This window comes from Montipora foliosa, chromosome 2 (assembly GCF_036669935.1).
Source record: "Montipora foliosa isolate CH-2021 chromosome 2, ASM3666993v2, whole genome shotgun sequence".
NCBI classification, from domain to species: Eukaryota; Metazoa; Cnidaria; class Anthozoa; order Scleractinia; family Acroporidae; genus Montipora; species Montipora foliosa.
In genome coordinates this window covers 2,477,549-2,491,736 of record NC_090870.1, presented here as the reverse complement: position 1 = coordinate 2,491,736, position 14,188 = coordinate 2,477,549, and the positions used below count along the sequence as shown (strand labels likewise).

At 40.0% G+C, this 14,188-nt stretch overlaps 3 protein-coding genes and 2 non-coding genes across 6 annotated transcripts; 4 read left to right on the top strand and 1 right to left on the bottom strand.

Annotated features, from left to right (window-relative positions):
• Positions 1-641: 641 nt before the first annotated feature.
• Positions 642-713, top strand: Trnat-ggu (transfer RNA threonine (anticodon GGU)). The gene has a single exon. It is a non-coding gene; the product is annotated as a tRNA-Thr (tRNA).
• A 304-nt stretch (positions 714-1,017) lies between these two features.
• Positions 1,018-1,089, top strand: Trnat-ggu (transfer RNA threonine (anticodon GGU)). Its single transcript has one exon. It is a non-coding gene; the product is annotated as a tRNA-Thr (tRNA).
• A 1,738-nt stretch (positions 1,090-2,827) lies between these two features.
• On the bottom strand, positions 2,828-5,719 carry LOC137992037 (uncharacterized). Its single transcript, XM_068837094.1, has 3 exons — positions 5,643-5,719; positions 5,424-5,548; positions 2,828-3,271 (listed from the first exon to the last, which is right to left on the bottom strand). Exons 1-3 carry the CDS (start codon positions 5,702-5,704, stop codon positions 3,039-3,041), a joined length of 420 nt encoding a protein of 139 aa, XP_068693195.1. The 5' UTR covers positions 5,705-5,719; the 3' UTR covers positions 2,828-3,038.
• A 69-nt stretch (positions 5,720-5,788) lies between these two features.
• LOC137992031 (ATPase family gene 2 protein homolog B-like) lies at positions 5,789-10,118 on the top strand. 2 transcript variants are annotated; one of them, XM_068837088.1, is made up of 7 exons: positions 5,789-6,684; positions 7,364-7,589; positions 7,991-8,231; positions 8,351-8,505; positions 8,729-8,938; positions 9,028-9,552; positions 9,981-10,118. In XM_068837088.1, exons 1-7 carry the CDS (start codon positions 5,789-5,791, stop codon positions 10,116-10,118), a joined length of 2,391 nt encoding a protein of 796 aa, XP_068693189.1. The 2 variants fall into 2 exon arrangements, with proteins under 2 accessions (XP_068693189.1, XP_068693188.1); XM_068837087.1 differs by having other exon boundaries at positions 8,348-8,505.
• On the top strand, positions 10,028-14,186 carry LOC137992032 (tripartite motif-containing protein 2-like). Its single transcript, XM_068837089.1, has 2 exons — positions 10,028-10,168; positions 11,767-14,186. Exon 2 carries the CDS (start codon positions 11,790-11,792, stop codon positions 13,674-13,676), a length of 1,887 nt encoding a protein of 628 aa, XP_068693190.1. The 5' UTR covers positions 10,028-10,168; positions 11,767-11,789; the 3' UTR covers positions 13,677-14,186.
• The last annotated feature ends 2 nt before the right edge of the window (positions 14,187-14,188 follow it).

Genomic DNA, 14,188 nt, shown 5'->3' with positions numbered 1-14,188 from the left:
TTACGACTAAGATAACTTACAGCACTTTGTCAACTTCCAATCAATGGCAGATGGTTTCAAACTGATAAATCAATGTCCCTTTTGCATGTCACAGTATCCTCACCAAACTTAAGTAAATATTTTGTCGCAAAACCCACATTGTCCCTCTTTTTATGTATATATATATATGTATATATCTACAAATTCGCGTCGAGACATTGTATCCTGTGGATCCTCTTACTGGGAGTTCATCATTAGGTCAACCAACTGTACACTGCTTATATATATATATATATATATATATATATATATATATATATTAAATCCCCTGATGAGTGGGTGACCACGAAACAGGCCTGTAGGGATGAACTTGTAGTTTATTTGTCTTTTTCTTCCATATATATATATATATATATAATTAGTAGTGTAGGATGGGAACAGAAATCGATACAACAAAGGAAATGAGTGAAAATGTGTTCAGCCGGGAATTGAACCCGGGTCTCCTGGTTACCGGTCAGATGCCTTACCACTCGGCCACTGAACCAACCCCGCCATTCAGCCGAATTGGAAGGACCTTTAAATGGCAAGCTCTGAGGAGAATCGCACATTTTGTGCGTTTCTCGCATTTAAAGGTCCTTCCAATTCGGCTGAATGGCGGGGTTGGTTCAGTGGCCGAGTGGTAAGGCATCTGACCGGTAACCAGGAGACCCGGGTTCGATTCCCGGCTGAACACATTTTCACTCATTTCCTTTGTTGTATCGATTTCTGTTCCCATCCTACACTACTAATTAATACTTGTCAGAAATCACTGTGAATCGCCTTCTGAAGGGAATAGGTTGGTGATCCAAAGGTAAATGGGGCAGTTAGTTGTTATTTCCCCGCTCAAACTTACACATTCATTTCATATATAGGGGGAAATTTACTGTGAATCGCTGATCAACTTGAGCATAGTGACGCGATCCTCACTGCAGAAAATGTGCGATTCTCCTCAGAGCTTGCCATTTAAAGGTCCTTCCAATTCGGCTGAATGGCGGGGTTGGTTCAGTGGCCGAGTGGTAAGGCATCTGACCGGTAACCAGGAGACCCGGGTTCGATTCCCGGCTGAACACATTTTCACTCATTTCCTTTGTTGTATCGATTTCTGTTCCCATCCTACACTACTAATTAATACTTGTCAGAAATCACTGTGAATCGCCTTCTGAAGGGAATAGGTTGGTGATCCAAAGGTAAATGGGGCAGTTCGTTGTTGTTATTTCCCCGCTCAAACTTACACATTCATTATATATATATATATATATATATATATATATATATCACTGTGTGCCAAGTTGAATCTCTCAAAGTTTCAAATAACCACTCAAAAATTCATCAGCCCACTGAGCTATCAAATGGTTGAAAATACACCACATGCAGTTGTTAAGATCCTCCTTATCAGTATGCAGTGTTTTATCAGATATAAAGACACTGCGTGTGACTTGTGACTAGTAATTTAATTTCAGCCATTACAAAACATCTGGGCGGATAACTTTTATCCATAATTCTCCTTCCAAACTTCTTCAACAAATTTTGGCAACCAAAAAATTCAATGACTGCTGTCATGTTAACAATGTTCTTATCTAGACTTTAGCTGACTTTGGATTTTGTCCCGTTCCATGTTGACCCCTGCTTCTTTGTTAGCTACTTGTTTGTTCACCCTTGCATTTTGCCACTGCGCAAATATTTGAGCTTAATAAACTTGACAAATTTGTCACATATACTTTTGAATTTGGAAAGGGTTTTTCCAAAAAGGCTTTTTCTTCATCAGCAGTTTTCACTTCTCTGAACTTTCTCTCTCACAGCATTTTTAACGAACCTTCTTCAACCATCGACTGCAACAAAGAAAGGACAGAAGGACAAAAACATGCTTACCATAGGTCCACTTGTTTTTCTTGTATGCTAATATCTTGTTCTTGTTTAGACTCCTGAGGCACATGCTTTTTGTGGAATGTTTTTGAAGCCATTCAAAAAAACTCCCAGCACGTTTTATCGGGTCTAAAGACACTCTGCTACGCCTTGTGTTTTTAAACCCAATAAAACACTGCTGCTTGTTTCTTAAACATTACACAACAGAAAGCAAGAATTCCAAAAAATCTGTCAAGGAAAGTGATTGGATGCAAGTGAAAATAAGCAACAAATTTTGAAAAGATTATCTCACTTAAGTGGTCACAAGTTTATTGCGATATTCAGGTGTTTGTTTTCAGGTTATGCACGTATTCTCTCTCAGTTTTGAGTTTTTAAAATTTAAACATCATTTGGAACCATTGATCCTGTGAAAAGGAATTGTTGCAGAATTTTGTGGTGGGGCAGGTACTGGTTAAAGCAGTCATTGTTTTCTGGAAGGTGACTGTTTCAATGGAAACTGACCATTAAGGTGTCTATCACCTCAAAAAACCCCTTCTGCTCAACAATTCTCTGTACTTGTATAACAGTTATTCTTTGGTCTGTTAAATGCTGTCTTCAAAGCCACTATTTTGAGGCTCCTAAGAAGTGAAAAACTAGTTGTAAATTGATCTACAACTGCACAACATAGAGTTGACATTGTAGACTGCTTTGCATTGTGATAGCAAAGTAATTTGTTACGTCTGGTATGGAACTCATTCCTATGACTGTACTGTGACTACTTTTGCGGTCTTTCAAAGCGAATAAAAAAGTGAGTTTTCAAAAAACAAAAAGGGTTCTAAAAACATTACAATACAGCTGGGATGATTTTGTAGAATAATTAAAGTGGATGAAAAGCTTGTTGAGGTCATCTAGGCATTTAAGGGTAGTATTTTGTCATATCATAGCCCAAGACCACAAGAGAAAAACATTACTTTACAATCGACCTTTACTTGTGATCTTGCTAGTGCCAACATGTACAGATGAATATATCATGAACAAACCCACTTCCTATTCCACATATTCTTAGACTTAACTTCATTGACTGGCCCCTAAACTTCATAATGAAACATTGTGGATTTCCACTGTCCTTTGGCAGAACTTCGTGAACTTAAAGTACTTCCATGTTATTGAGAAAAATTTCAATTCTTTTTCTTCCTAGTTGCATTTTCCTGTCTTCTAAATAGTTTATTTGTTCTCCTACGCAAAGTCGTGTTGTTCATGTCAAGCAGTAGCTCTTCATCCCCCGTACGTTTCTTCTCATCTGTTAGTATCTCCCATAGCCAGTCTGGGTATTCACTGTCTGGTAGTAATGGTGGATCTGATCCTTCTTTCATATAATTAATTCCTTTACAAAGCTCTTGTCCATTGTGCCCTGAAACCAAATACAATATTTAAATGGATTTTAAAGGAGCAAGGATGGCACAGTCAGTTAGTTGCGTGACCTTGGTGCAAGAGGTCCCTAGTTTGATCCCCAGATCTTGTATCCTTGTTTCAACTTCTTTCCTTTCAGTGTAGCTTAAGTAGTAGCTTTAAATAACCTAAAAACAGAGCACTGATGGAGAGGGGGGAGTAAAATGAGTGCACCGGTGACCTCAGGTTTGTCAGTTGAATTACTGTTAGGAGTTATCAATGTTAAATATGGTCGCTTTACTTTACTTTTAAATGCTGTGTTGTAAACTGAAGAATTTTTCCATTATTGTTAGCTATAACATTCAACAAGGTAGGAATAAGATTGAAGCAAGGAAATTGATCTACCAATGTGCATACACCAAGAACAAGTACTACACATCCTGTAGCCAAAACAGTTGCTAAACGGACAGTCATATACAAAACATGGACCTCAGGTCCATGGACCACCCTATGGACCCAGTCCATTAACTTTCCCTGTGGACCACCCCTCATTAAATTGTAAAGTTACATGCAGAAAAACCTTAAGACGAAAGAGGGAAGTGATATTCATACTTACCTGGACAATTTAACCCACTGACACCTAAAATGCCGACAGTTGATGAGTAAAATTGGCGTTAGAGTAAAAGTCTCAAGCAGGAGCCACTGACTTGAAGCGAACAACTCCCACCCTAAGGTTACATAATATCACTTTATGTCATTTTTAGGTACAGACCGATAAATTTTTAGACTACCTTTTCCACAAAAAAACAAAGACAATTCTGGTTTGGTGATACTATAACATCAAGTTAGTTTCTTGTGATTGGTCATTGGGTTCCTGTAGGAGTCTCATTTGCTGCGAATTCAATCAAAAAACAAATCGCAGTCTGTGAAAACGCCGTGACAGGAATGTAAGGCTGTTGTTTGTTATGGGCTACTAATTTATTTTAAGTAATTTGTCTCTTGTAGACACCTATACCACCTAGTTGATAGAAAATGGATTCATCTATAACAAGCAATTCAAATAATATTATTATACATTCACTTCATTCATTGAGTCCTTCACCATAACAAATGAGCCCAACAAACAGACCTGCTCCCAACTGAGTGGCTTCATAGCTCAGTTGTTGAAGCATTGCACTGGCATCGCAGAGGTCATAGGTTTCAGAATCCCATTGGAGCCACCTGAATTTTTCAGGTGTCTATGAGAGACATTAGGGCCGTTTATACGAGAGAAAATAAGCCGCGGCTAACTACGAGTATAAACTCCCAGGCCAGGATAAGACGCGGCTTGAGAAAGCCGTGAACGTAGATTTTGTACCATTTATACGGGTTGTTCACGGCTTATGTAAGCCGCGGCCAGAGTTAGCCGCGGCTTATTTTCTCTTGTATAAACGGCCCTAATAAGGATCACTTCTCTCTTTCGTCTTCAGATTTTCTTACCTGTAATTTTACAAAATGAGTGGGTGGTCCAAAAGGGTAGCCCATGGACTGGGTCCATGAACCGGGTCCACAGGGGTGGTAAGGGAAGGAAAGGAACTTTATTTAAGTGTCTAGTCGTTCTAGCACTGGAGTACAAATTGGGGACACTGTAAACTGAAATTAGCAATTAGCACAAATCAAGTCAAATGTTGGTTTTTGAGGAGAGGGGAAACCAGAGTACCCGGAGAAAACCTCTCGGTGCAGAGTAGAGAACCAACAAACTCAACCCACATAATGACGTCGGACCTGGGGTTGTATGCGTCCGTTTATACTAAACACAATACAAGTATTATACTGTACTTATTCTACAGATTTTGCAGTTACTTCAGCTACTACATGTACTTCTAGGATGTTCGCAGAAGACTCCAAGGAGTCACTTATGTGCTCATGGCGTTTCATGGGAACGACATGAACGGAATAAACGAGTCTAGTCGCCAAAGTTGAGGAAATCAAGCAGATATTTATTTGTGTTCGATCGCTATGTACCAGTTAATGCAGCTAAAAGGGTAAAATTCTCAACTGAATCGCTAACTTTGGAAGCCTACCTACACGGAGGAGCAAGTCATGACCTACTGGACCTTAGTGAGTGCACTTTGGGAACAAAATTACGATAAAAGGTAAGCTTATATTTTCAAAAATAGGTCACTATATCTTACCTGATTCTGTTGAAAGTAAAGCTAAAGAATGAGTTTTTAGTCTTGTACGAAACCTCGCGCATAAGACTTGATTTCTCCACAACACAAGCAGGACACTTTTCGTGATGGCCGCCATAATAGTCTGGCTAAAAAAGTAAGTAAGGAGTGGGGGTGGTGTTGTATTTGTTTGGTGATGAAAAGATTAGCAAAAATTTGGTTCATCGGTTAATTTTTTCTTACTCTGAAAAATTGTATACAAAATACAAAAAACCTTGTTCAATTGAACTAACGTAAGGGTACATTTTAAGTTTTGGGGGCTAAAAGCAACAATTCGGACCTTCTCCACCCTTCAGTGAAGGAGCGGCACGTGGTCAAAAGAAACAAACATGGCGGACGAATCGGCAGAATTTGAGTTTCTTACTGTTCCCAGCGAAGCTAAGGATTTAAACTCTGGAAGATGCCGTGTTTCACCAAAGCTAATTGCGAAAATTGGTGGAATACTTAATTCGCCAGTCAAAATTGAGACAGAGTTTTGCTCTGTGCTTTGTACTTTGTGGCCGCGAAATGACGAACAAGAAAAGGTTATTCAATACGATTCATTTGTCACTGTTCCATGCAGCAAGAAAATAGGCAGAAGTGGAAAACACATATTACTTAAGAATATTACTCTTAGTGATCCATTAGAAGCAACAAAAGTAGTTATAGAGCTTATTTTGTCTAACCCGGTGGATGACATTCAAGCAGACCGTACTCAATTTGCACAAGATACGACGAAAGAAAAAGTTGTTCAAAGGTTACTAAGAGGTTGTGTGGTCGTGAAAGGATGTGTGATTAAGCCAAGGGAGTTTAGGAACAACGTTCACCCTTTCAAAGGGATCGACAAAGTGTTGGTGTTGTCGACAGAGCCATTTACTCATTCTGCTGAAGATAAACCAGTGCTGATCGACGAACGAACAAAAATTAATTTCAAGTCAATCAAAAGGGGTGAAATCCTTCGGGGCAATGATGTAAAGATCCCAGCAGGTTATGATGATGTAGCAAGAGATCTACGGGAAATTTTAAGCTATCCATTCCTGTATCCAGACTGCTTTGATCAACTGGATCTTGAATGCCCAAAGGGAATTCTCCTTCAAGGTGCTCCAGGGGTTGGTAAGACCCTTCTTGTTAAAACTGTCGCTTCTCAGTGCAATGCACAGCTAGTAACGCTGAATGGAACTGATATATTTGGGCCACATTCAGGGGAGAGTGAAGAAAATTTGAGAAAGACCTTTGAGAGAGCCAGGTGAGTCATTTGCCAAGCAAACATGCTATTGACACGAGGTAACTTTTATATTTGAATCTCACAGCATTATGCACAAGTCAATGTAAATCACTTTCCCCCCCCACCTCCCCAATGCAGGAAAAAGTGAGGACTTGGACAAAACCGTGCACCAGTGGCTCAGATGGTTGTCTTGAGCATCGGGCTGTCATGCATGGGTCACCATCAGCAAGGTTTTTCATTCAGTTATGATTTTGGATGAGGATAAAACAGATTAGCAAGACTCCAAGACTCCACATACCAAGGACAATTGAATGTTGCATGTTGGGTTTTGTCCCACTTTTCTAGGGTTGGGGGGGGGGGGGGGGGAGGGTGGAAGTTCAATTGGTGGATTATTGTTAATACTGGGTGGACTAGAACCCATGGTTCTCTTGTTTCCTCCTGTTTAGTAAGTTTTATTCATGTCTACGTTTTTGTAATAATAAATTATTATTGTTATTTTAATGTTAGTTATTATGTTACATGTTATTATTATTTTTTTAATGTTCTTACTGGAGTGGAAATGAAGTAAATTAATTACCTAGTTCAGACAAAGTGTGCATATGACAATGTGAAGTTTAATTCTGTCGTTCATAAATCCCTTCTTATCCTTTACCACACAACCACACCACATCTGATCTGAAATGACAAGTTATTTTATCAGGAATGCTTCAAAGTATGGTCCATGTGTCCTTTTTGTTGATGAACTCGATGCTTTGTGTCCCAAGAGAGCAAACGGTGGAAGTGAACAAGAGAATAGGATTGTTGCTCAACTCCTTACTCTTCTTGATGGTTTGGAACCCCGAGGTCAGCTTGTCATTATTGGAGCAACAAACAGACCACATGCTATTGACCCAGCTTTGAGAAGACCTGGAAGGCTTGATAGAGAGGTCAACAATGTTACTTATGACTTTATTTTCCCCTCTTCAAAGCAATAAAATAACTGAAGTTATCATAAATTTTATTTGCTCACAGCTTAAGCTGCCTATACTGGAGGCAGATGTATGTGTCATGGCTGTGCAGTGCTTGAGTTATTGAAACCTGCTTCTTGGACATAGTGATTTCAAAAAACATTCTTTTGGTTTTTGGCTTTAGTGTCTAATATCCTATTGTCCTTGTTTACAAGTATGATTTCATTTCATCATAATTTTTTTGTATTAAAAAAACTTTGTTAAAACAAAATGATGACACAGTAAGTGGTACAGGATGTGTGGGTACTTTGAGTGACAGAGGAATTAATTTTTTGAACAATTTGAAATACAGAATCAGAATCTTTGAAAAACTTTCTTAGGTTGTGATTGGAGTACCTGATGTCCTTCAGAGGTTGTCTATTTTATATGAACATACAAGATCCATGAAACTGTCTGGTGATGTTGATCTTGCACATCTTGCCAAACAGACATTAGGTTATGTAGGTGCTGACATAGCATCTCTGTGCAGGGAAGCAGGATTTATCACTCTGAAAAGAACAGTTAGCCACCGTGACAATGAGCTTGGTTTGGACAGTTCAAATGTGCAGGCAACATCAAAAGGTTTGAAGCTTTTATGTCACATTGCGGTCAATGTCCTGTCATGATAAATATCCCTAACATGTCTTGCAATGCAAAAGGCATTATCTTGGAACTTCAAAAGCTCATATTTTACTCAGCAGGTAACTTGTCTGCAGTTACTATGGATGATTTTCAGTTAGCTCTATGCCATACTGTTCCTTCTCTGTACAGAGGTTCCGAGGGAATGGTGGAGTTGCCACCAGTTAATTGGGATGATATTGGTGGACTGGAACCTGTTAAAATTGTTCTCAAACAGGTTTGTTTTTACATTTTTTCACAACCTTGGTTGAATTTTAAACCCAATCCACTTGAAACGAAAATGAACCTTCAGCATGCCACAGATGCAGCCATTCTGTGAGAAAATGTGATCATTTGTAGCAAAACTATTACTGTGGCATTTTGCCAAACTCTTTGTCCCACACAACTGCAGTACTGTTTTATTATGATAATTTGCTTTTTCGTATATTGCCTAATTTTAGGCAATTGAGTGGCCATTGAAGTACCCAGAATCCTTTGTACGCTTGGGCCTCAAACGTCCAAGAGGGGTTCTGTTATATGGTCCACCAGGGTGCTGTAAAACCACACTGGTGCGTGCAGCAGCTGCATCCTCTCAGTGTGCATTCATGGCTCTTAGTTGTGCACAGTTGTTTTCACCTTATGTTGGAGATGCAGAGAGAAAGATAAGAGAGGTGAGGTAACCTAGCCAATTGATCACTACGTTTCACTCTGTTGTCCAGCTGTAAGGACATTGAAAGTAAAAATTCCCTCTTGTTTTCAGTTATTTACCAAGGCTCGGGCAACAGCTCCATGTATTTTGTTCTTTGATGAACTGGATGCCATCGTTGGGAAACGATCAGGATCAAGTAGCACTGGGGTTGAGGGACGTCTTTTGTCTACTCTCCTCAATGAAATGGACGGTGTTGGATTGTTGGCGAATATATATCAGCCAGATGAGAGAAGTGCAAGTTACCAGGGATCAAGTGGGGAGTCGGGGTTAGAACAATTTGAATGCAAACAGATTCTGGATGAATCAAAGAGGCTTAAGTTCATGACGTCTTTAAGTGTGAAAGACATTGTTATTGTTGCCGCCACCAACCGACCTCATGCAATTGATGAGGCCCTTCTCAGACCGGGTCGCATAGATCGCCTTGTTTATGTGCCTTCTCCAGATCTGGAGGCCAGGCTTGAGATCCTCAAAGTCCATACCCTTGCCACTCCTTTGGGTGATGAAGTTGATTTGGAAGAGCTGAGTCTGGCTACTGAGTTGTTCTCAGGGGCAGATCTTGAAAACTTGTGCAGGGAGGTAATATCAGGATTTGTGCCTTATATTGCATGTCTAGCTGTTAAGATTCAGGAATTTTTTTAAAGGCAGGGCATTACGCACTCCTATTGAGATAATGACATTTCAGAGTACCTTTCAGAGTGTTCCTTTAACTTAAGTGTCATGCAAGACGCCATCTTGTTTTGTGAGGAAACGTGTTAACGTTAATTACTAATAGTGTTCGTACATGTATGTCAACCCATTTTAAACAACTTCTGTTCTAAAAGATGTTGCTTATTTCAGCTTCTAGGCAAAGGGTTTTACTGACAAGATTTCCTTTCCAGAAAGGGTTTTTACTTTTCTTATCTTCGATACACTGATCAGTAAATTTATGCTACTAATTTTTATCTCTACCCTTGATAACATTTAACTTTTACTCTGGCTTGACATTGTCATTGTTCTTATTTCAGGCCGCTTTGTACGCACTTGAAGACAAAGGGATGTCTGTCGGTAAAGTGGAACATGAACATTTCAAGTCTGCTTTGTCTACGATAAGACCGTCCCTGACACGAGAGCAATTAGATGCATACAAACTGACGTCACACTAGTTTTTACTGGAGATAAGTGGGCCTTGTTTCTAGGGCCCTCCATCATGATGACAAGGGAGAAAAAGATGTAGAGCCTGTTTCACACTGCAAAGGATCTACCAGGGACCAGGGTTGGTGCAGTGGTGAGAGCACTCACCTCTCACCATTGAGGCCAGGGTTCGATTCCTGGACCAAACACTATAATTGGGTTGAGTTTGTGTTGGTTCTCTACTCTGCTCCAAGGGTCTTTCTCCGGGTTCTCCAGTTATATGGCGGATTCCAGCTGGTTGTAAGCTGTGCTCCAAGGTCACACATGGACTGTATAGCAGCAGCCAGGGGTGCCATAGTATGCTTTCAGTCGACCTTGTTGAGCTGCATCACTGCTGTATTTAGGATGGCGATTAGCTGTGACAATTATTATTCTTATTAGTTTAAGGTGGCTCAAACCAGTTTCAGCAGTTTCAAGAAACCTTGCTATTAGAAGGATTGACACTACTACAGTTTATTATGTAAATGTAACAACAATGATGTGGTTACATCTTGCTAAACAAGATGCAGCAATTTTTGTGACATAACAAGTTACTTTGGCATCAGGAAAGCTTTGCAAAAACACCCTATATTTTGGCTTTAGTTGCTCATACTTGAAAAAGTAACTCGGTGACCCCAATTTTTTTGTCACACAAAAGTGATCAGCAGGCCAGGATGAAACTCTCTGCAAAGTTTAAAAAAATTCTGTGGAGCAGATTCCGAGCTACCTTAAATATTCAATTATTTAAGGTGGCTCTGAATCCGCTGCACAGAATTTTGTTAACCTTTGTAGGAAGTTTCATTCTGGCATGCTGATTACATTTCAGAAATAAAAAATGGGGGTCACCAAGTTCGTTTTTGAGATATGAGCAGCTAAAACCAAGATATGGGGTGTTTTTGCAGGGCTTTCCTGTTGCCACGATAACTTTTTACGTCACAAAAATGACCGAATCTTTTTCAGCAATAATTGGTGTTTGATTTGGTACCATAACATTTGATAAAGTGTTGTAGTGTCAATCCTTCTAATATGAACGTTTTTTTAAGTGTTGAAACTGGTTTGAGCCACCTTAATCCGCACAATTCCACGATGCACAAACTTAATAGTCAACTGAAAAAAAGAGGCATGCATGTGAATTGTAACCGGTCGTTTCGCCGAAGTCCAATTCGCCAACATCTTCGGTCAGTTCACCAACATGGCCAAGTTAGTTCGCCAACATTTTGTAGAAATACTTACCATTCTGTAAGGCCTAATCCCGTTTTAAAACAAGCTATTTTCCTATTTTTGCACAATTTTACGAATACACTGTTTTCAATAACAGGACTCTTTTCTCTGCGATCGTTCGCACTCCAAGAGCGAGCTGCAACGGTAAACGATACACGCCTTTTTAAAAACTGCACACTAGTCAGGTGTAATAGCCCACTTTCGATAAATTAAAATTCAGTCCTAAACAAAAGGCATCATCTCGAGGTTCTGGGGAATAAATATAAGGACTTCTATGAGTTTATTCCCCAGAGTTTCGAGATGATGCCTTTTGTTTAAGACTGAATTTTAATATTTCGAAAGTGGGCTATTGTAGGTGCATCGACACATCGATGGAGCTCGTGTGACAGGTGTTAAGTGACGCACACGTGATGTCCAAAGGTAGCTTTCGGTGACAGCAAAACATGGACGTTCATCAGTGTTGGGAAGGTCTCCTGAAAAGAGCCAAATGTAAGATATGTTTAAGAACACTTGAGGAGCCCAAGACTTTGCCTTGTCTTCACTCATTTTGCTTGGCGTGCCTTGAGAAATTAGCTCGCGATGGGAGCCGACGCCAAGAGAAAAAACTCAATTGTCCAGTGTGCCAGTCACCATTGCCAATCCCGGAAGAAAACACGTTCAGCTATTTACCTACTTCGCTTCAATTGGAGCGGTTTAAAAATGTTATGGCTTTTGCAAATGGACGTGAAAGAGGCATGAAGTGTTCGAATTGTGACGAAATGAAGACGGCGATTTCATATTGTTACGTTTGTCGTGATTACCTTTGCTGGGCATGTGACCAAGCTCATCGACGCCTAAAAACAACACGACATCATCGGAATATCTTGCTTGAGAGGGTCCAGTCTTTGTTAAAGAAACCACCTGTGTGTTCAGTGGAGTATCACGAGGAGATGCCCATCGATTACTATTGCAACGACTGTCTTGAATGCCTGTGTCAGGTTTGTCGTGATGAAGATCACAGAGAACACGACGTGATCAGCGTTCCGAAAGCCTCCAAACGAGGAAAGACGGAGCTCCTTGAGACCTTAATGAGGGCAAAACAAGAATTCGTCGCGTTAAAAGAGAAAATAAAGGAAACCTCAGATATCTTTCAAGACAAAAAGGAAGACATAATCGATGCACGTCGACTTGTCGAAACAAATGTGGATTTATGTATTCAATGTTTAAAGGAGCATAAAGAAGCCGTGTTGACAAAGTTAGATGAGATTTATGCAGGACAACAGCAAGCTCACGAAAACAAACAAAGAGAGCTTACGTTGCTTTTGACGCAAATGAAAAACCCAATAGCATACGGAAATGGGGTCCTTGTACGAAACTTGGATGAGGAGATTGCTCTTGAATGGGATATGGTTGTTAGTCGGTGCGAAGATCTCTTGGACTCAGCAGGAAATACACAACAGTTCCAACTACCTTCAGTGACTTATCTTGCAGATGAAGAGATGTGTAGAAAAATTCAAAGATCTGGTCTGGGCCAAGTCATCGTTCGCATGGAAAATCCATTTGTTCCTGAGAGACACCAGTACAAAAGAATGGGTGAAATGAGCCCCTCGGGTTACGAATCAGCCCCTCGCGGAGTAGCGGTATGTCCTTCCACGGGAAACATACTGGTTTTTAATTCTCGAAATGTTCACGTTTTCAACTCCCAGCGACAGTACATGTGGAGTTTTGGTAACTCTCGTAATGATACCAAGAACCTGTCTCATCCGACCTCAGTCGCTTACAGTGCATCTGGTGATATTATTGTCATTGATCGTGGTACGATAGTGCATTGTTCTAGTAAGGGAGTATTTCTTGGGTATTGGGGACGTGTTCATGAAGAAAGCACTGTGTCTATTAAGACATTTGGCGATCTCATTGTCTGTGACAAAAGCGATGCTACAGTCAAAGTTCTTTCCAGCTATGGAAGTCTTCGCAAGTCTTTTAACATTCCCAATGTTAAACCGTCATTTGCCATTTATCATGAAGAAAAGTTCTTTGTTTCTGACAAAGAAAAGCAGTGTGTAAAGGTTTTTGATGAAAATGGCGGTTTCATTTATGACATTGGAGCGCGTGGATGTGATCAAGAGAAGTTAAACAGCCCTTTGGGGCTTGCAATTGACGGTTTCAATAATCTGGTAGTTTGTGACACGGAAAGAGCCCGGCTACAAATTTATAACCTGGATGGAACACATGTTTGTACAGTGGAAGGAGAAAGCCCTCGGCTGGCTTCTCCAGAATTTGTTGCTGTGTCCAAGGAGGGACACTTGTTTGTTACGGACCCAAAAAGTAATTGTGTTCATGTTTTCCGGTGAATACTGTTTAGTACTTTTCAAAACGGTCGTATCGTGACATGATGTCTTTGATATTATCATCAACAAATGTGGAGAAATAAACATAAGTCGTATGAATTCATACCGGAAGTATGAAAATTATAAATTTAGGGTTGAGTTGAGAAAAAGTTAGTTTCGCACCGATGGTGTCAGTTGGTTTCGGTTTTATTTTGATCCCGTTTAAGAAATTCACTCTATTTTCAGGCGTTAAACGTTATGCGGAGGTATATGAGCATAAGATCCTTGACTATTTCCATTTGGAAAACCTCAGAACAGTAATCATTGGTTGATGATTAAGGAGACTCGGATGAACTTCTCGTAGCCGATGTCCAGTCTTTGTTTTCTAGGCTCTCTGTCTAAAGAACTTTCCAAAATCAGAAATACAATTTTTAAATTACTTTAACTCGGACGAATTTTACTTTTACTAAGATCGATAGAACTGCTATCGATGTTAAACACAGCAACGTGTCTGATGCTTGTCTGTGGTGGTCCCT